This window comes from Ovis aries, chromosome 11, assembly GCF_016772045.2.
Source record: "Ovis aries strain OAR_USU_Benz2616 breed Rambouillet chromosome 11, ARS-UI_Ramb_v3.0, whole genome shotgun sequence".
In the NCBI taxonomy this organism is placed as follows: domain Eukaryota; kingdom Metazoa; phylum Chordata; class Mammalia; order Artiodactyla; family Bovidae; genus Ovis; species Ovis aries.
In genome coordinates, this window is record NC_056064.1 from 42,561,191 (window position 1) to 42,583,185 (window position 21,995).

The 21,995-nt window shown below is 44.6% G+C and overlaps 3 protein-coding genes across 4 annotated transcripts; 1 reads left to right on the forward strand and 2 right to left on the reverse strand.

Annotated features, from left to right (window-relative positions):
- Positions 1–346: 346 nt before the first annotated feature.
- On the reverse strand, positions 347–1,459 carry LOC101112076 (cytochrome c oxidase assembly factor 3 homolog, mitochondrial). The gene is made up of 2 exons (XM_027974479.3): positions 1,222–1,459; positions 347–885 (listed from the first exon to the last, which is right to left on the reverse strand). The coding sequence occupies exons 1-2, from the start codon at positions 1,433–1,435 to the stop codon at positions 779–781; spliced, it is 321 nt and encodes a 106-aa protein (XP_027830280.1). The 5' UTR covers positions 1,436–1,459; the 3' UTR covers positions 347–778.
- A 168-nt stretch (positions 1,460–1,627) lies between these two features.
- On the forward strand, positions 1,628–10,724 carry CNTD1 (cyclin N-terminal domain containing 1). The gene is made up of 7 exons (XM_004012946.6): positions 1,628–1,977; positions 5,090–5,165; positions 5,732–5,900; positions 7,357–7,519; positions 8,128–8,272; positions 8,913–9,009; positions 9,566–10,724. Exons 1-7 carry the CDS (start codon positions 1,809–1,811, stop codon positions 9,758–9,760), a joined length of 1,014 nt encoding a protein of 337 aa, XP_004012995.1. The 5' UTR covers positions 1,628–1,808; the 3' UTR covers positions 9,761–10,724.
- On the reverse strand, positions 9,959–21,268 carry BECN1 (beclin 1). 2 transcript variants are annotated; one of them, XM_004012945.5, is made up of 12 exons: positions 21,131–21,268; positions 20,728–20,856; positions 18,496–18,563; positions 17,370–17,428; positions 16,654–16,744; positions 16,413–16,549; positions 16,058–16,252; positions 14,854–15,000; positions 13,396–13,545; positions 12,462–12,522; positions 11,873–12,015; positions 9,959–11,140 (listed from the first exon to the last, which is right to left on the reverse strand). In XM_004012945.5, exons 2-12 carry the CDS (start codon positions 20,852–20,854, stop codon positions 10,972–10,974), a joined length of 1,347 nt encoding a protein of 448 aa, XP_004012994.1. In that variant the 5' UTR covers positions 20,855–20,856; positions 21,131–21,268; the 3' UTR covers positions 9,959–10,971. The 2 variants fall into 2 exon arrangements, with proteins under 2 accessions (XP_004012994.1, XP_060251635.1); XM_060395652.1 differs by lacking the exon at positions 16,058–16,252.
- Positions 21,269–21,995: the final 727 nt, after the last annotated feature.

A 21,995-nucleotide genomic window follows, 5' to 3' on the forward strand; every position in this document is an offset into this window, starting at 1 on the left:
CCTTAGGCCTGCAGAAGCAGGCCCCAGTGGAAGTTAATGAAAGCTGCTTGTCCATCCTTCCTTTACCTCTGGAGAAGGGAAAAAGCAGTAAAGTTGAGCGTAGTGTGGGGTTGAGGACAGAAGGGTGACCTTCCTCCCCACCTGCTTCCTGCCCCCAAGAGCTGGTTCAGTCTCAAAACAGCCCAGTGACCCACCACAATCTCTCCCTTAAATCAGGTGGAAAGATCTCATGGAAAAAAGTAATTCTAGTTAAACATTTACGGCTCCCTGGGGCAATATCACTGCTGCAGCTGCTGCCTGTGAAGTGCTTCAACAGGAAGCGTCAGCCCCAACACACTCATTGGACTTGGAGAGAAATGATTCCGTTTATTATTTTCAACCTGACCCCATCTTTCCCACTTTAGGCTCCAACACTGCACAGAGCTGCCACACCCACCCTCATAATAGCCCACCTCTTGTCCTCCACCCTCCAAACCAGCCCCCAGGGGAGTTTAAGAGGATTAAACCATGAAGTCAAAGCTTGGGAAAAACCAAGGTGGATACTTCAAACAAGGAAACAACTAGGAAAAGGGGTCAGTGGGCACACAGAATCAACATTAGGTGGGCGTTGTTCCCTTGACAATGGCCAGATGCACAAAGCGGCTACTTAAACCCCTATCATGGTCCAAAGTTAGTAAGAAGGCCAGCAACGCAGGCTTCAATTTCTACAGGATCATGGAGCATCATCCATCATGTGAAGGGAATCCAGCAGGTTAGAGATGCACCATGCCCATCTGGATCAGTGCCCTGATGCCCTTTCCAGAGCTCGGGCTCGAGCAGCTTTGGCCTCATCTTCCAGCTCATCCAGGAAACGCTCCTGGGACACCGAGTAGAAGGTGTAACCATCTGGGGAGGTGGGTTCAGGAAACCACGGGGAATATGCACATTCCCTTTGCTCAGATTTGCTCCACCACTTTTGTTTATCTCATCCTCCCCAATCACCTTCTGCCCTCTGCTCCTCTGAGCCCTGACCCCGACTCCGTTATCATTAATAAATTATATTAACAGAGCACCTTTAAAATGACAAAGTACACTTAAATTTTTGGCTCGGCGTTAGAAGTAGCCAAGGTTTTCATAGCTCCGGTTCTTTCTACCACCCCCCGCACTGCCCTCCTAGACGCCTTTGCTGCCCTTCCCCTGCCCCCCATACGGTCTTCCCTAGTCTGTAGTCCAGATGGATACAAATTGCTAATACCAGGGCCCCAATGCCCAGGCCAGTCACGATGTTCCGGGTCCGCCGTTGTGGCAGCGTCTTCTGCCACTGGGCGAGCTGCGCCTGACGCATGAATTGTAGTTGTGCAGGAGTCAGCTTCTCCCGCGTCGGGTCGATGCGCTGAGCCAGAGGGGCCTTTCCGCTTTTGCCTTCGACTGGGTCTCCAGCTCCGGGTGCCGCCATGTTGCCGCTCTGCCCTTCGCCGTTCCCGGGGCGCGGGGCTTGCTGGGAATAGCAGTCCTCGGCCCCTGAAGGGAACCCTGGGAGCTGTAGTCCGCCTTTCTGTTCACAAAGAGTGCGGCTCGCGGCCCGAGGGAAAGGGCGGGGCAGGAGGGAATAGGCCGTGCTTTCCGATTGGCTGAGGGCCCGCGGCCGTTGGGGCGTGAAAAGGTTGTGGAAGGCTCGAGGCTGTGTTAGGAATTGGGTTTTCCTCAGACTTGAGGCGAGGACTAACGCACGGAAGGCGACGAAGAATCCAGGGGGGTAGCAGAAGACTGAAGAGAAGTTAAAGGGGTCGGCTTATGAGCCGTCCGGGTGCCCAAATAGAGTTCTGAAGATGGACCGACCTGAGAGGCCAAGATTGTCCTCTCTCAGTGACTTTCGGTTTGGAGCTGTTGCCACAGAGACCATCGAAGACACTCTGCTCCACTTGGCCCAGCAGAATGAGCAAGCCGTGCAGGAGGCTGCGGGCCGGATGGGCAGCTTCAGGGAGACCCGGATCGTGGGTGGGGATGCAGGCCAGGGGGCTGGTCTTATGGGAGACCCGGGCACTTGTCTTTGAGGCACCGATCTTGAGATTCATTATGCGTTATTCCTTCAAGTTTCATTAGTACCTACTATATGTCAGGCGTTGGCGGTACAGTGATGAGCCAGACTCACCAGCCCCCCACCCTTGATTTAACGTGTATAGACTACTTACTCTCCTTGCCTTCTAGGATAGAAAGATGAAAAAGAGGTCTAGTCCCAACTTTTAAATCATGTATATAATCTTTGGAGACTATTAGGACAAATCTGCAAATGACTAGGTACAAGTATGGTTAGATAAGTGTCATACCACATAAAACAAGCTTTTATGGAGACTGAGAGGAAAGATGGAGTGAGGTGGGAGTAGAATGAATTAAGGAGTCCTCAAAGCATCATGGTATTTAAGGTAGACCCTGAAGGATGACATTTTGGTTGGTGAAGGTGATGTTTCTTTTTTTTCCGGCTGTGCTGGGCAGCTTGTGGGAGTTCCCCAATCAGGGATTGACCCCAGGCCTCAATAGTGGAAGCGCCAAATCCTAACCACTAGACCATGGGAACTCCTAGGACCATGTTTCTACTAAAATGGAATAACATGAGTCAAACAATGGAATAGGGACACTTTGAGTGAATGTGGGTACCATGTCATCCAGGTTGGCCAGAGCATGTGGAATAGTAGTTGAAATTCAGACCAGAAAGGTGGTTTGGAGACATTCCATGGGGAATTTTGAATGCCAAAGTGAGGAGTTTGTATGTGACATGATAGGAAAATAAGAAGGCATTAAAGGTTTTTTATTGTTGTTGTTTTTGTTTTCATATGGGAGTTCTATAACTGCAACCTTTGCCCTAGAAAAAATTATTTTGGCTGTGATATAAAGGATGGATCGGAGTAGAGAGAGATAAGGGGTAGGTTGTCCAGTGGAGTCTTTGTCAGTCATTATATTTTAGGTAATAAGAAGAAATGATAAGACAGGATAGATTAAAAACATTTCAGAGGTAAAATCTAGGGCTCTGCAATGGATGAATTTAAGAATTGAAAAAGGGAAAGATGACTATGTCAAAGGGTTGAGCCTAGACATACAGTGCTGCCATTTAGAGAAACACACATACAGAAAAAGAAAAAACAAAAAGGAAACGTGACTTGTTAGGGAAATAAAATAGTTTTGGTTTGAGATCTACTGAGTTTCAGATGCTTGTGGAACATCTGGAGGAAGGTTTCTGGCAGGTTGTTTAAAAATTTAAGTTGGAAGAGAAGTGGAGTAAAGATAAGGGTTTGGGAGTTATCTCCATAGTGATACTGCTGAAACTGGCAGAGGATGAGTTCTTAGAAGTGGAATCTAGTACAGTTTCTTGGGAGACATTTTGTGTTCAGGAAAGTGGAGAGGGAAGAAGAGTCATGAAGGAAATAAATGGAATGGTTGGGGAGATAGGAGCAGAACCAAGAGACCCTTGGAAGCAAGAGGAGAGTTTCATGAAGGATGATGGTCAGCAGTTTCAGATGCTTCAGAGATGTGAACAACAGGGATGAGGATTGCAAAAGGACCATGATATTTAACAATTAGGACGTATTTTCTGACCCCTGAGACAATCATTTCAGCAAATTGTAAAAAGTAGAAGCCAAATTGCAGAATATGAGGGACTGAGTGATTAAGTGGTAGCAGCAGGTATAAGCTAGGCTTTCCAGAATTTTCACAGTGATAGAGGCTACAGAGATAGAGCCCTAGTTTAAGAGAATGGAAGGGGAGGGTCTTTTAGTTAATAGATTTGAGTATGTTTGCATAATAAGTACAGGAGATGGAGCCAGCAGCAGGAGAGAGGTGTAACCCTCATCCATTCCACCTAACCCACACTGTTTTCTTGGCAAGTTAAAATGGAAAATATTAATAGAAACAATTGCCTGGATATTAATAGTTAATAATTCAAATAAAAAATAAAACTATAAACATACCCCTTTCCATGAAAATAAAGAAATGAAATCTAGGCTCCAGCAAATAAAAGGACTGGCTAATGACACAGTTATGAGTTCTAGGATACTTTGCTTAATTGCTTAAACTAATTATCCTCTTCACTGGACACTGTTAGCAGAGCTTTAGCTTCTGTCATGATGAGGTTTTGTACATATATCTATGTGTAACCTGTGTCAAGTCAGTTGTTAAACATTTTGTGCTAAATTTTATAATGTTTTTCCTTTAAGTTAGATTTTCTCTGAAGATATATGGAAATTTAACTATTTGTAATTCTTTGTTGATTAATGCTCACAGTTCCTAGTTCTGTAGTACCTTTGAGAGCTAACATTTATCCTTGTTTCCACCCTCTAATGATATTGCTAACTAAATAGAATTCTATCTGGGGCTGTTCTTTCAAAGAGAAACACAGGCAGCCTAAAATCTTGCCAAGGTATCTTACCCTTCCCACCTTCCCAATGACTTGCCCCCACCCAAGCTAGACCTTGTTCCCTGAATTAGGGGATGATTCTTCCAAACAAGCCACTTGACAGTAACAAACTTGCTCCTGGAGGAGGCTCAGCCACCAAAGATTTACCCAACAAACTGGTGGTGGAGAGGTGGTGTCCAGCTGTAAGGTGAATTGTGTTTGTAAAGCAATGGGAGTTCTCCAGAGGGTGGTTACTAAACAAACAGTGTTATAAAGAATATCGAAGCTCCAGGAGGGACCTTTTTGTTCCTGTCAACATTCCACTGAAAACAGAATATAGGAGTTAGGGTTTTTATCCATCCAAGAATCTCTCTTGAAGCCGGAGGTTCCCAGCATGGCATAAAGGCCAACTAGACCAGCTGGTTTGTTTGTGTGTAGCTGGCCAAGCCTTTCATCAGCTGAGACCCACAGGAAGGCTCAAGGGGCCCTGAGGGGACTTAGTAAGCCTTTGTTTTTGCACTCAGTCAGCCTTCTTTTCATGCTTCTCATCTGCCTATTGGCAGCAAAGGGAACCAGGCTCCACTTGGATTGTTTCAGTCTCATCTTTCACACCTCCTGACCCTCTTCCCTGAGCCCCATCATGGCCTTTGTACAACGCCAAGAGTTCCCAGAGTCGTTTTGGTTGCACCTTGTGAATCAGGCTCTTCTTTCCTGTTTTGGCAGAGTTTGTTTTTCTCCTGTCTGAACAATGGTGTCTGGAGAAATCCGTGAGCTACCAGGCTGTAGAAATCCTTGAAAGGTAAAGCCCTGAGCATAAGGCTTTTGTGAGGGGTAACTCTCAGGATGGCTAATGTACCCATATCTTTAAAAAAACATACTAGTTGCTTCTTACTGTGAAGCCAGGTTTGTACCCTCTTTTACTTGCAAATGTAATTTTTTTTAAAGTTCTGTATTTTTAAAAACATTTATTTTTGGCTCTTCTGGAACTTTGTTGTTTTGTGCAGACTTTTTGTAGTTGCGGCAAGCTGGGGCTACTCTTCATTGTGGTGCAAGGACTTCTCACTGAGGTGGCTTCTCTTGTTGCGGGGCACAGACTCTAGGCCCATGGGCTTCAGTAGTTGCAGCTCACGGGCTAAGTTGCTTCATGGCATGTAGAATCTTCCTGGATCAGGGATCGAACCTATGTTCCCTGCGTTGACAGGTGGATTCTTATCCACTGTGCCACCAGGAAAGTCCACAAATGTAAATTTTTTTAGCCAGCAATTGGATACTAGAGAGGATAAGATGTAGCATAGTTTGAAGCACAAACTCCATTTAGTCTCAGTGAGTGTGGATTGATTCCTCTCCTCTTTCCCTTCTTTACAGGTTTATGGTTAAGCAGGCAGAGAACATCTGCAGGCAAGCTACAATTCAGCTGAGAGGGAAGACAGAGCCTCAGAGTTGGAGGGCTCTGAAAGAGCAGCTTTTCAACAAGTTTATCCTGCGTCTTGTGTCATGTGTTCAGCTGGCAAGCAAACTTTCCTTCCACTACAAAGTAAGGAGCTAGGGTGGCTCATGGGCACCTAAGTGTTAGAGAGAAACCAGCTCATCCAAAGATGGCTTTGAGAAACCCGCTCCTAGGTCTAGGTGATACTACTCATGTGGAAATTCCAGAGTATAATCATGCTTCCTAAGCAGACCTCCTACACACACAGACACACACACACACACACACAGTCACATAGACCTCCTACATACACACATGGTCACACAGACCTCCTACACACACACACAGTCACATAGACCTCCTACACACACATAGTCACACAGACCTCCTACATACACACACAGAGTCACATAGGCTTCCTACATATACACACACATACGCACAGTCACACAGACCTACACACACACACACACAGTCACACAGTGCAGTTATTAACCTGAAGTTCTGTTCCCAAAGTATAATTGCTGGACAGAGGCCATCATTCATACAGGTCACCTTTCCTCCCCTTGGACTCAAGGACAGTTTACATAAGGTGCCTGAATTGCTAACCTACCTAGTAGTATTAAAGGCAAAAAAACTATTGCATTTATAAAGGACAGAATGTTTCCATATCACTATGTGATGCTTGTATAATAAAGTATCATTTATTCAACAAATATTTATTGTCTTCTATGGTGCCATAGCTACAAGAGTAAAAATATTGTGTGTACTCTCAAGGATTTTATTATCTAATGGGAGAAGACACACAAACAAATGTGGGAAAGTGTTCTGATTAGTGTGAATACAGAGGGCTGTGAATGTACCTAATCAGCCTTGGAAAGACGAGGAAGTGTATTTAGAGAAAATTACTTTTTTTTTAAACAAACAACAGAACATTCAGTATATTCCACCTGTTGTTAAGCACTATCTCCACTCCCATCTAGAGGTGTTTCTCAGTTCTGCCTCTCTTTGAGATTAATTTAAAAATTTTAATAATAATTATTTTCTGCTATTAACTTACAGTAATGCATTATTCTTTTAATTGTTATCCAGGAATATTTCACTGCTTGTATGCTCTAGTTTCAGTTGAATACAAATGGTGAGCGCAGACATCTCTTAGGGAGAAAGCATTCAATTTCTCACCATTACAAATGATGTTAGCTGTAAGATTTTTGATTTATCACTTTAACCAATAGTGACTTCTTGAAGGGGAGGGTGGGGTGATGGGTGGATCCTAAGGGGAGAGGGAAAATAGGTAAGGAGAGCAGTTAAGGGAGGTGTGTGCGGGGGGGCAGGCAGAGGGAGATGCAGACATGGGAAACGTGTAGACACCATGAGAGCCGGTGGGTTTGGGAATGCAAGTAATTCTGTGTAAGTGTAGAGTATAAGGGGGAATTACCAGGAAGAAGCTGAGATAAAGGCAAGGACTGGATTGTGAAGGGCTTTGTTTACTATGCCAAGATGTATGACCTCTATTCTGACAACTCGCTCTCCCTTTCACTATCTTTTGGTTTTGTTTGCTCAGATAATCAGCAACATTACAGTCCTGAATTTCCTCCGGACTCTAGGGTATCTTCACACTAAAGAAGAACTGCTGGAATCAGAACTTGATGTTTTGAAGTCCCTGAACTTCCAAATCAATCTGCCTACTCCCCTGGCATATGTGGAGATGCTCCTGGAGGTTTTAGGTACTTAACTGTGTTGGGCATGCGAGTTGGAGTCTTCCATAAGAAGGCAGAACTTCCATAGAAGTTCCTAGGAGGACATCCCTGGTGGTCCAGGGCTTAAGACTCACACTTCCCCTGTGCAGGGGGCACAGGTTAGATCCGTGGTCAGGGAAGTAAGATCCTGCATGCCTCAGGGTGGGCCCCCCCAAAAAAAGATAAAAAAGGAATGTGCTTAAGGGTTTGGGGGCAGTGGGCAGAACCTGCCAGTGAGGAACAGCAGTTTTCAGTAGTTTCCTCTGGTACTTGTCAGGGAAAGAAACACCAGTCTCCGCACCTGGATTCTATTTGGACTCATTAGCCACTCTCTTATTGTAAGATCAAAGAGTTGATTTTATAGAGGCATGAGATAAGAGGGGAACAAGCAACTAGGTTCCAACTATATATATATCTCGTGGATGAAGGTTTCTCTACTCCTCCCTTTGTCCTTTAAAATCGACCTCCAGCTAGGTTTCTTATAGAACTTAGCAACCGGGAAGCACACTAGCAGCTCCATAGCTTTGTCTCGCATGACAACCGTGATTATGATCAGACACACACAATGCTCTTTACCATGCGCGTACTCCATCTAGGATACAATGGCTGTTTGGTCCCAGCCACCCAGCTGCATGCAACCTGCCTGATTCTACTTGACCTAGTCTATCTTCTGCATGAACCTGTATATGAAAGCCTGCTGAGGGCTTCCATTGAGAACTCCACACCCAGTCAGCTGCAAGGGTAAGACAACTCCTTTACTGTAGGCTCCTTCCAGAAACAGGGAGTCAGTAACATATCACGAGAACTTGGGAAATGGAATTTACCTAGCAAGGCACCTAGGCCACAGATAACCTGCACAGGTTACCTTGTTCTAATCTACATCCAATATGTTGTTTGGATGGATGACTGAGTCTAATCAGCAAAACCCTAGAGGCTTTTACTTTTAAATTTAAATGACTTCAAGTAATTAACATACTTTCATTCCTAATTCTTTTATAGCTGCTTATAATTTCAGATTACTGAACTGCTTTTATAGTCACCTAGGAAAAAAAGCCAGTCACAGGGTTGCAACTTGGACAAAGTGTTTGATTACTGTAAAATCAGGCTGATAAAAAGCCTCACAGTTACATTTGGTAGGGAGACAGATGGAACAACAAAAGGTCCATAAACCATTCAGCCAGAAAGCTCATGTTTTTATCTCAGTTGAGTTGCAGGAAGTTGGAAGAGGGAATCAATTTAGCTATTACTTGACCATTTCTTTCCATGTATAAAATTTCCCATGATCAACATAAACAACTCAGAGTTGAAGTCCTGTAGCCCTAGGATTTGGAAGATCCAGTGTCACTCTAGCTCCAAAATTAATGTGGTTTTAATCACTCAGGGAAAAGTTTGTTTCAGTGAAGGAAGACTTCATGCTGTTGGCAGTAGGAATCATTGCAGCAAGTGCTTTCATCCAAAACCATGAGTGCTGGAGCCAGGTATGCACCACTGAGCAGGACCAGCATGGTCAGAATTCATTTAATAGAAAGCATTCTCCCATTAGTTAAGGGAAAACAGACAAGCTATAAAAGGTAACTGCCAAGACCTAGGATTAGGATGAATAAGCAGGACTTGGGAGAGAAAACTAGGATAGGACTGAAAAATGTTCTCCACGTTCCCCCTTGTGAAATTGGAAATGGAGGCTCAATTTCAGCTTGTTCGTTTCCCATTATGATAATCCACTACCATGTTAAAGTCCATTAAGTGTATCCTCCCAAACAGAAAATGTCAAGACTCAAATATCCCTCTCATATTTCACAAAACTTTTCTCAGCAGAGGGAAATGTCTAGCAGAAATTTTCCGTGCTAACACTATCAGGGCAAAGGTATCCTAGCGTAATGTGGCCACTGGCAAACACTGGGATCTGAATTCTCTGTGTAAGTTCACAGAAATGAAAAAATTTACATTTGGCTTGAGAGAAAAGCCCCAGCAATGTGTCTATTTGTGCACTAACGTGTTTATGTAGTAATAAGAAATCTGTCTCTATTTCTGAAGGTCATGGGGCATTTGCAGAGCATCACTGGCATTGCCTTGGAGAGCATTGCTGAGTTCTCTTATGCAATCCTAACTCACAGTGTGGGAGCCAGCACTCCAGGTCAACAGCAGCCTGTTCCTCTCCACCTGGTGGCCCGACCTCCAAGGGCTGCGCTTCCTCCAACACATGAGGCAGGCGGAATCTGCCAAATATAAATAGCCTTCTGTCACTGCACCCATCCCTCCCTCTGTTTACTTTCATACTCAGGGTACAAAAGTTCCAAGCATCTTCTGAGTTGTCTTTTGTAATCCAACTTCACACTTATTTTTCTACGTCAGAGAAAGAATTAAGATGAATAACCATGTCCCTTTTGTCATATCACGCCGAAAATGTCAAAGAGCTGGGAGAAGATAGAGGATCAGTGAAATTAGTTTATTTTTGTTTAACAAGATATTTATGGCTTTTCTTTATTCATTTTATTAAGACAGAACCTCAGACATGGAAATTAGTATTAAGCAGGGGCTCAAATACTAAGACCATATGGGTGACCCTGACTGAACATCAAGGATGTTGACTTTATTTCCCCTTAAAATTAGTTTAACATCTCTGTTCTGTTACGGAAAGCTACACAAATAGGGCTTTCTCTACAGCTGTCTATTTTTCCATTAGAGTCTTTTTAAAAAACTAAGACCCACCTCTACACATATTTCAACAGACTTTCCACATACCTGCACTTGAACTCAATTCTCCCAGAATACAAAGTACTCTATTTTAGTTAAAGAAAAACCCAACAGTGCACCTCTGGGCAGTTATCAGACTGCAGTTGATCTTTTATTACAAATAATTAAATCTCTCCACCAAGGTCTCAAACAGTATCAAACACCATTTCATATCTCTTAACACAGAGCAGAGCAAGCATTCAGTACTAGAACCAAGTAAGAAGTGTTAAATTTCAAGCTTCTGATCACATCACACAGTGACCAAAGCTTGTGTCATTTTCTCATGTTATCCAACTGTGCATCTCACACTTCTTGTCCTCTCAGTGGAGACAAAAGCTTCTAGTTCATGTTCTAAGTGCAGGAAGTCGAGAGAGACAAACTCCAGTGAAAACACATCAATCTCAATTCAACTCAGTTAAAAAAAAAAGCAAACTTAAATTATTTGTTTCGAGGGGACAAAGGGAAAGGAAGGCATGGGGTTAAGAGTCAAAACTGTGACAAAGACCAGATGCTATACATGGCATGTTGTAGTTCTGGAAACTATCTGTTATATGATATTTTAAAATAAAGTGGCTTTTGTAGATTTTTTCTTTTTTGGTATTGTAAACATAGGCTGTTTAATAGTACCCGAATTTAACACTTTCTTTTTCTGCAAACAAAACAAAATTGAAAGCCTTTAAAGCAAACAAACAAAGAAAAAAAGAAAGTCATTTGTTATAAAACTGTGAGGATACCCAAGCAAGACCCCACTTAAGATTCGTTAGCATGAACTTGAGAGCTTTTGTCCACTGTTCCTCCGAGTTAAACTGAGTTTTGATGGAATAGGAGCCACCACTGCCTCCTGTGTCTTCAATTTTGCCTTTCTCCACGTCCATCCTGCAGGTGAACACAGCAGAACTCATTAGTAACTGAGATCCATGTTAAGTCAGTTAAGGCAAACGGGCAGTGACTTGATCATGGGACCATTCACGTCATTCTATCTATTAAAGAACTCTTGGCGAGCAATGGTAGTGTATTTTGGATTTGCTTGAAAGCCCAAAACCAAGAAGGCTGTCACAAGAGCCTCATTGTCATTGCGGAGTACAGAGACAGGACACACACCCAAAGGGATGAGAAGCCTGGAGCAGAGGGTAAGCGAGGGCGGCAGCACTCTGCACTGTTTTCCTAGGCATCCCTCCCTCGTGGGGAGGGGAGGCAGGCAGAAGAAAAGAAACACTTTGTTTTGCGGTGATGGAAGCAGCTCAGCCTTACTCTCTTAAGTAAGGTGCCCATCTATCTCTGGGCTCCTACAAAATTTGATCAAAGGAAGCATTCCTGTATCTTTCCAAGGGCATAAGGAAAAACCTCCCTGAAACTGGAGAGCAGGCTTGAGCTTTGCACCAAGAAAATCCCCCACACCATCGAAGTCAGCATTTTCTCCAGGGATCAGGTGGTCACACTGTCTTGCTTACAGTGTTGGATCCATCCTGCCCATCAGTGTCATGAGATTTTACTCCCATTTTCAGCTTTCCTACCATGTGTACTAGTTTTGCTTCCATTCTTACTGTCCCTTCCATTCTGCTCACTTTGGTCCTACTTTAGGTTCATTGAGCACTGGGGAATACTGACCTGTAAGGAAGGCAAAAACGTGTCTCGCCTTTCTCAACTTCTTCTTTGAACTGCTGCACACAGTCCAGGAAAGCCACCATTGCATGGTCAAACTTGTTGTCCCAGAAAAACCGCAGCCCCCCTGAACAGTACAACGGCAGCTCCTGCCCGAGAAGAGAGAATTGGCTGTATATGTGGCCCAAACACTGGCTACAATAGGCTGCTCCCAATCCAATCCATCTCTCTGACTGGTTCTGTCTGGATTCCACTGGCAACAGTAACCTTGGGCAAATACCATGCACCCACAACTGTTTCACCATCACTGAAATGTATTAAACATCTACTGCACGGTGATGCCTTTCTCATCCTGGCACACACTTTCTCCTTGGATCCACCCACATCCCTTCTCAACAAACTGTAAAAGTATAATTTTCTCAACAGACCCCAAAGAGCTAATCCTGAACTAGACAAGCCACTGAACAAGACACTGGCTCATCATAAGATATCTCAGTCTAAGAAACGAAATTATGCTATTATCAAAAGTAAACTATTTTGTTAGGAGGTACAAGAATTCTGTACTGTAGGTAAAAAATGGAACTTCCTAGAGTACCTTAGATTTGTCTGTCAGAGACTCCAGATATGAATGGTTTCCATAGGGAACAAGTCGATACCTAAAATGGAGATGCAAACAAAGATGAATACAGGACTCTACCTAAAGTGATTACTAGGGTGTTATAACCCAGTGATTTTTGGTCTTCAGCTACCCAAAGAAAGTGAAAGTATTAGTCACTCAGTTGTGTCCAACTCTTTGCAACTCCATGGACTGGGGACCCAACAGGCTCTTCTGTCCCTGGGATTCTCCAGGCCAAGAATATTGGAGTGGGCTTCCACTTCCTTCTCCAGGGGACCTTCCCCACCCAGAGACTGAACCCGGGTCTCCTGCATTGCAGGCTGATTCTTCACTGTCCGAGCCACCAGGGAAGCCCAAGCTACCCAAGGACCTCTTTTATTATTTCCACTTCTGTCTCACCTCCCCATGGGGGCTCCATGTTTAAAAAGTTTTGTTTGGGATTTCCCTGGTGGTCCAGTGGCTAAGACTCCAGGCTCCCAATGCAGGGGGACCGGGTTGAACCCCTGGTCAAGGAACTAAATCCCACAGGCTGCAATTAAGACCTGGTGTAGTCAAATAAATAAACACAAATAAGTATTTAAAAAAAAAAAAAGAAAAAAACTATAATTATCTGAGGGTCTTTTATGGATGAATGTATGTTCTGGTTTAGATTTAGAAACAGAAATCTGGAGATTTTTTAGGTTCTGGAGACAGGAAGTTGGGGACCACTGCTATGGTCATGCAGTTCATGGACTGCTCAATCAGTGGAAAAGGCCTGTGGTGAGGAGAAAACCAGAAGCATACAGTCTCCATAGACAGAATACTTCCTGCTTGCTGGGAGCAAGGGCTCTTGCGTAGTCAACAGAAGTAACAGGTAGGATACACAGATTATATCGAAGACACACCACACTCAAGAAAGGACCACCTTTTTTACCTCTGAAATTTCAGACCCATCTTATTGGCCAGGGCGTGGAGCAGCAACACTGTCTGGCCCCAAGCAGCATTAATCTCATTCCATTCCACAGGAACACTGGGCAGCCGACCCAGTCTGAAGTTATTGATTGTACCAAACTGTCCACTATGCCTACAGAAGAAGGGCAGGGAAAAATACAGAGAACTTAAAACTTGGCAAATTCTGATATTTTCTGTTCTCACCTAAAACCTGGCATAAATCTCTCTCCTTATCTTCATATTCATATATCCAAGCTCTACCTGGTACTTTAAATACATGCCTAAAGCGTGAGTCATCATCTTTCTCCCTGCTGCTCAGACATCAAAGTAGAAACCTGGGTGTCATCCCTGAATGCTCTCTCTCAGCTCCCTTTTCCCCAAAACCACCAAGCTCTGCTGGTTCTGCCTCCTAAACCTCTTGAATCTGTCCACTTCTCTTCAGACTCAATACCATGGCTCTCTTTTTAAGTGTTTAGAATCCTCCTGACAGATTTCCTAACCAACAACCTTGCCCTCTTCCCCCAAGTCATTTCTCACATTACAGGTAAAGCCATCATTTACAAATACAACTGTACTTATGTCACTTTTCTGCCCAAAGCACTTCAGTGGCTCCCACTGCCTTTTGGATAAAGTCCAAATCCCTTAACGAGGCTTATAAGATCCTTAAGGAATTGGTAGTGCTCCAGTTTCATACCCTGTCCTTCTCTGCTTTATACTCCATCTCCGGTCACAATAAGCTCCTTTCAGTCCAGAAGGTTCAGTGGGAGATTACCACTTCCACTTTCCTCTGCCTCTTTGCACAGGATGTTCTCTCTGCGGAGAACAACCCTCCTCCTCTGCAGACTTAGACTCCACGTCTCAGCTTAAACATCCACCTCCACTGGGGGAAACGTTCATGCAGCCTCCTCCAATCGGGTGAAGTGCCCTTGTGTTCCCACAGCACCCTGGGCTCACCAGGACCACGCTGAGGTGCAAGTGCTTGTTACCCAGCCATCTCCCCCTCTACAACAAGACTGCAGCAACCAGGAGGCAGAATGAATACTGCTTGCTGCTGCCCACCCAGTGCTGAGCACAGTGCCCACCACATAGCAGATACTCAACGGATACCAGCTGAAATGGATAAAATGTCAAATAAATGAGTAAACAAATGACGCCCGGAGAGGGGGATGAGAAATCAGCACCAAGCAGAGGCTCAGATTTTCTTGCGGCTGGAGGGCTCCGATCTTTCCTTCTCCTTGGAAGAATGGAAGTCACCAAGCTCTAGAATCTCAATCCCCTGATTGTGGCTATCCCAACTCAAGAAACGGAAGAAGGCTAGATGGGGTGAAAATGACATGGACTCCTATTTCATGGGAGGTGGGCACCCTGGCTTAGTGGTCAACAGCTAACATTCAGACATTCAGTGCTTCCCAGATGCGCCTCGCCCTCCAGCCCTTCTTACCAAATGTGGAAGGTTGCATTAAAGACGTTGGTTTTCTTCAGCTTGTCCAGCTGCATCTGGGCATAACGCATCTGGTTTTCTACACTCTTCAGCTCATCATCCAGTTCTAGCTGTTGTCTTTTAAATTCACTGTATTCCCTTTGATACCTGTGAATAGATAAGGTGGTCATTAAAGGCTGTTAGTTTTGGGGGCTAAAATTTCTCTCCCATCGCTCCTCTCAAAGACTTCTAGTGATTATGGTCACTTCTAGTTGCAGCACCTTATACATTGGCGTAGATCTCACTCAAAGGAGCATAGTTGCCCTAGATGTTTTGCCTGGGTGGGACAGAAATGTCCCAAATTCCAGCTGCTCATATGCAAAAAAGAGGAGGAAGACAGGATGCTCCCAAACCAGGACCAGATACTTCTTGGACTTCTGGTCTTTTCCAGTAACAAGGTGAGTTAGTCAACGGTAGTTTCTTCCCTGAAATGGTCTGATTGTCTATCACTTCACTTCTACATGCCTATTGTCCTTTAAATGGTTAGTGTACATCATTTCTGATGGAACTTGTTACACTACCCCATGAAAAATTTAACTTTTTCTCAGTCCTCCACTCCCCCACCTTCAGTCTCCTCCACTAGACAGAGGGTTCTCTCAGGTCAAGAATACCAATGAAGGACTTCCCTGGAGGTCCAGTGGCTAAGACTCCGAGCTCCCAATGTAGAGGGCCCAGGTTAAATCCCTGGTCAGGGAACTAGATCCCACATACCACAACAAAGATCAAGGATCCCATGAGCTGCAACTAAGACCTAGCGCAGCCAAATAAATTAATATTTTTTAAAAAGAGCACCAGTGAAATTTTTGAGCTGGAAGAGAATACATGTAGGCCAACACACTTATCCTTCCTGAGGAGGATGCGGCATTCAGTGCCTGACTCATCCAAATGTTCCCTACCGGACAGAGCTGTCACTAGAGGCCTGGTTCTCAGCTCTCCAAAAGCACTGGACAAAACCAATGCTTTTGTCACTTAATCATGCTGACTCTTCCTACATAAGCCTCCCAACCAACATCGAAAAACAGGGCCTGGAAATGCAGGGTCTAGAGCAGACATGCTGCTGAATGTCGACCGCTGTTTACAAACTAATCAGACACATTCGGTTGTGAGCCGTTTCCTCTCCCGGAGCCTTGAGGCAGGAAGATACAAGAACAGGGTGATCACTCACTGAGCTTCCTCCTGATCCAACCTCTCAGCCTCAGCCTGGACCTTCTCGAGATTTTCTGCCACTATCTTCCGGTTCTTTTCCACATCTTCCAGCTCTTGGATCAGCTTCTCCTCCTCTAATGCCAGCTCCTTTAGCTCTAACCCAAGCTGTTCACTGTCATCTTCATTCATTTGCTCTAAGATCTCCAAACAGTGTCTGCCAAGAACACAGGCAGGGAATGCTTATAGGAGGGAAACTGTTATTCCATTTCCCTGCATGAAGCACAGCTCTTGGGTGAGGGCTGTACAGCCCCAGAGCAGTGAGCACCCCAAGACTCAGAGCCTTGTTCCTAGGACCAGGCTCTGGAGGCACTCACTTGTAGTTCTGACATTCATTTTCAGTGACGTTGAGCTGAGTGTCCAGCTGGTCTAAGAGGGTGTCTGTGCATTCCTCACACAGGGGGTGATCCACATCTGTCTGGCCTGACATGATGTCAAAAAGGTCCCCAGTGACCTGGAAGAAGAGGAGAGTCAGGGTAGGGCCTGCCTCATGTCACCTGCCTGCAGACCCCGCTACCAGCCAGCCCACTGCAAGACACTGGCATGAGGCAGACTCGCCTTTAGTCTTCGGCTGAGGTTCTCCATGGTGCCGCCATCGGATGCCTCCCCAATCAGAGTGAAGCTGTTGGCACTTTCTGTGGACATCATCCTGCAGACAGCCCCCCGCCCATGGGCCACATGAGGGAGCAGAGAGGCCTCCTCCACCTATATGCAGTGCTGGTGGCAGAGACTCTCAAGCACCAGCTGAGGGGCCTCAAGGCGCATACCCACTCCTAGCCCGACTGACCTCCCAAGGATACCTCTCTCCCAAGGGAAGGCCATGCTGGTCTCCCACAGGGGCACTCAGCATGAAGTGCTGGATGGACTGGAGGACTAAGGAGGGAGAGGGGGCATCAAAAATAGCTATGTGTGTGTCTATAGTAGAAAAGGAAGGAGAATCAGGAGAGACCATTTCTTACATGCATCAATAACTAAGAACCTGAACATCTAACATTTGTTATCTTAAAACTTTTCAAGAGCTCATCTCTTCCATTAGTTAATCACACTCTCAACTTTTCTTAGTTCTTCATCATGAGAGCTACTGTTCCTTCCCACTGTGTGAATGGCTACAGGAAAAAATCAATACTGGAAGGTGATGGGCCAGGTGTAAGGGACAGTGTCTTTTCTAGAAGAGTGAAAGGCTAGGTGATGATTCATCTCCATCGCAATTCTGGGTTCAATTAAAATTCTACTGGCCTTTGGCAAGGAACAGGGGGCTGAGGAGTAGTAGGCACCTGGCTGGGGGGATGAATCTGCGAGAGACACCATCCTGGCGAGTTTCAATAAATGGCTCCTGGGAAGGAAATAAGAAGTCATCAGAATTCTAGCAGCTTTTGGGGTGGAGTCTATTTTCCCAATGGCCTCAGAACTATTTGGCTTTACCTACGATTGATAAACACAAGACTTGAGAAACAAGAGACTTAAGAAATGGGTGTTTTCTAGCCAATCCTTGGATAAATGCACTAAGAAAGGACCCCTGGTACAAATAAATCCCAAGTCCCATTTGATTTTTTTTGTGGGAAACAGCATTTCCTAACTATGTTATACTCTGTTATATCTGCATTTTCTCAACACTTACCAGTCAGGGTAGGGGAGAGAATGCCCTTCAGGGGTCCCCAACCTTTTTGGCACCAGGGACCAGTTTCATGGAAGACAATTTTTCCATAGACCAGGGCAGGGGGAGGGGTAGTTCAAGCGCATTATGTTTATTGCTCACTTTATTTTTAGTGTTTTTACATCAGTTCCACCTCAGATGATCAGGCATTAGATCCTGGAGGCTGGAGACTCCTGCCCTAAATCATGGCACAAGGGAAAAGCCAGAGCAGATTGCAATGAAGTCTGCCATGGCATAAAACAAAGTAGATTCTTTGTTTTCCATACTTTGATATAATTTGTATGTGACCAAACTCTTATCTTTGACAATGAAAATCATCACTCAATACAGTTCAAAAAAAATGACATGTTCGCAGACACTGGTAACCCTTTCTACCTAGTGTAATCACACAGTTCTATCTCTAAACCTAGATACTTTTAAGACCAGAGAGGAGTGGATATTACTAATGAACTATGGCATCAGGTGTGAACCAGGTTAAGACTTGGACACACAGGTCATCATCCCACCTCCCACCTAAAATAGCTTGTAATTCCACTCCAAATAAAGCAGAGTCTCTCTTCACTGTTTTGAATGGATGCCTCATTCAGCAACCCTGTGACCGCAGGTGAACTTCTGTGTCTTCAGTGATCCACAGTGGCCTAATTATGCAGAATGTCTCTTGTTAACCAGAGATTCCACATATCCGGGAGCTCCAGGAGCATCAAGGGCCCTGCAGAAACCCACTTTGCATTCCAGTGCTTTCATACCTCTCCTGAGTTAGCCTCTTCCTCCTGGGTCTCTCCTGGTTTCAGCTGGGCTGTGGCAAGTAATGGAGCTAAGAGCAAGGGAAACATTGAATCTTTCAGAAAGTCTTCTCAGAGCAGGAGCATTTATGAAAGGATAAGAATCAAAATATCCTCCACCTTTTTCTCAGAGTATAATTTACAAAAAAAAGAATCTGTTTTCTTCTTCTTCCACCCATTAAATCAGATTAAGGAATTATCAAAGTTTTTCCAGTATAATGGTATGATTAGGTCTTTAAAGAGACATCTTACCTCTCAAAAAATACTTAATAAAATATTAATGGTGATTATATGTTTGGGATTTGCTTCAGAATCATTTGGGGCTGTAAGTAAAACATGGTTAAATGTGCGTGTATAATCGTTGAAGCTTGGTGATGAGTATACAGAGGTTCATTATAAACTTGGATGTTTTTCACAACAAAAGTTAACATCCTCTTTCCCCCAGAATAAGTAGGAAGGAACATGAAAGGAAGATGAAACTTCCTTTTCTGGAACTAAGATCCAGGAAGATGAAAGCTCGCTACATAGCAATGGAGATCTAAGTTACATGAGTGTATACATTTGTCAAAAACATACAGCTAAGGGTAATTCACTGGCCAGTCCAGTGGTGAGGACTCCATACTCTCACTGCCGAGGGCCCAGGTTCAATCCCTGGTTGGGGAACCAGGATCCCATATCCCACAAGCTGTGCATCATGGGCCCCCCAAAAAGCTAAGATATGTAATATATGCTGCTGCTGCTGCTAAGTCGCTTCAGTCGTGTCCGACTCTGTGTGACCCCATAGACGGCAGCCCACCAGGCTCCCCCATCTCTGGGATTCTCCAGGCAAGAACAGTGGAGTGGGTTGCCATTTCCTTCTCCAATGCATGAAAGTGAAAAGTGAAAGTGAAGTCGTTCAGTCATGTTGGGCTCTTAGCAACCCCATGGATTGCAGCCCACCAGGCTCCTCTGTCCATGGGATTTTCCAAGCAAGAGTACTGGAGTGGGGTGCCATTGCCTTCTCCAATGTAATATATAAATCTTGACAATTAGGGACCTCCCTGGGGATCCAGTAGTTAAGACTCTGAGTTTCCACTACAGGGGGCAGAGATTCCATCCGTGGCTGGGGATCTAAGATCCCACATGCCATGGGGTGCAGGCAAAAAAAAAAAAAATCGTGACAATTAAAAATTGTCAATGTATGAAAATTTACCTTTAAAAAAAAAAGAGGTAAAGAGCAAAATACCTGAGTGGATATGGGAGGTGAATGTAGGTATAGAGGAAACAAGAATGATTGAATGTAGCTAACTGTTGAAGCTGAATGATGGACACAAGGGAGTTCACTATGCTATTCTCTTGACTGTATGTTTGAAATTTTCCATATTAAAAATTTCCCATATTAAACAGTTAATTCCCCTCAGAAAAGAGAAATCAGGTATTGATAATAATTGTTAATATTTGCTGAGTACTTTTCCCTGGCATATTCTGAAGTATTTATGGTCTCTGTCACATTTGATTTTTACAACCACCTTGAGGTTGTTTTACATTTTACAGATAAAGGAAATAAAAAAATTGGGGCTTAGAAACTAAAAATTGGGTGAAGTAACTTGCAAAAAGTCATTCTGCTAGTAAATGATAGCCAGAATTTAAATTCAAGCAGAGTGACTCTAGGTCCATGAGCTTATTTTAACTGTTTATTCAGTCTTTTCCTTTTTCCTAGCTTCATCTCACTTCTTGAGAATTTGGGACTCTATTCCTCTATTTTCCTCTACTTATCAACTATTGGCTTCTGGGTAAATCATTTAACCTGACTGAGCTTCAACTCCTCATGGATGAAATGATAAATTTTTACTACTCCTACGCATAGGGGAGTAAAACTGAACTACTCCATAGAGGTTAAAGTAACACATGTAATGCACTTGGTATATGGCAAGTCCCCCACAATTGCTGTTTATTTTTATATACATATAATCCTTTACTCTGAAACAGCGGGAGCAGAAAACTAAGGACCTTTCCTTGTTATAGAAAGCTCTCAGAAGCACAGAGTGTCAGAACTCTTTTATGTTCTCGATAAGAAAACAAGGAACCAGAAAGATGAAGCAACTTTCGAGGCTCACAAGGTTTGTGGCAGGCTATGTATAGTCCTTAAGACCTTCATCTCCAAAGCTGCCCACTTTGAACGATCTTGATCACCCTCTTTCCAAAGGCCTCGCTGACCTGTGAGCTCCTGGATGGTGACACGGTCCAGGATCTTGAAGCTCGTGTCCAGTTTCAGAGGCTGGCTGCAGCGCTGACACACGAAGCTCACCTGCATGGTGCTGCTGGATGTCTTAGACCCCTCCATCCCTGCGGCGGTGGAAAGGAGACGACGTTAGGAAGAACAGGCGCCCTTGAACCCCGGGTTCGGAGCTACCACCTGACTTGCTGTTGTGGTGAAGGGGTAAAAATCCCCGCCTGCACCTTTCCCTGTAGGAACGGTAGGATACCAAGCGGACCTGCTTCCGGGGCTGACCCGGCAAAGGCAGTTTACAGCCCAAAGTCAGGGAGGGTCTGCAATAGGGGCTGTCAGGGTTCCCAGGTCCCCTTCGATAGTAGCCGTTCAGCCCCCAACGCTTTTCACCTCGGGACCCGGAGCCCGCCACCCTGATCCGGTCTACCGCGGGGGTACCGCGGCTTCGGGTCTGTCTGCGAGGGGGACTTCCAAGACTGCCATCGCCCAGCCTTCAGCTACTTCCCGGTCCGCCGGGGGAGGACTTCCGCCGGGACCGGACTTGACGTCACGATGACTGCCGCGCCTCAGGGCGTCAGTCATGGTCGACCCGCTTTCGCCTAGCTGCGACCTCTAGAGGCTGAGCTGGGAAAGGCGGCAGGCGTCGGCCTGGGGGCTGGTGTTGCGAGCGGAAGTGGCCCGACCGAGTTGGGAGCGAGTCGCTAAAGAGTCCGATACAATTTAGCGAATAAACAAACAACCCCTGGACACGCCACCATTTTCTAACTCAGTGACTTTTCTTCAGATTTGTCACTTCTTAGCGGAGCCACTTTCGTTATTCACTACGGTATCAATTTTTAAAATTTCTCATTGGGAGAACTGGGCGTTTTTTTTGAAACGCTGACAAAGAGGTAGACACTTGGAAGGGCAAGTGAGGGGGTAAACCTTGTTGTGTTTCATTGTATAAAGTTTCAGTTATGATAAGGGAAAGTCCAACACTTTAGATATTGGAATATAAAGTTATGAAACTAAAACATTTTTGTGTTGGTGCAGGAGTACCCATGGAAGAGAATAAAGTTAAAAAATAGACCATGTATGGGGGGCGGGGTGGATTTAGTGGGTGATAAAGCTAATATTTAAAGTTAGTGGGGAAGTGATCTACTTAATAAGTGATGAGTGGGACCAAAGAGCCATTTATTTATTTATTTATTTTAATTTTAAAATCTTTAATTCTTACATGCGTTCCCAAACATGACCCCCCCTCCCACCTCCCTCC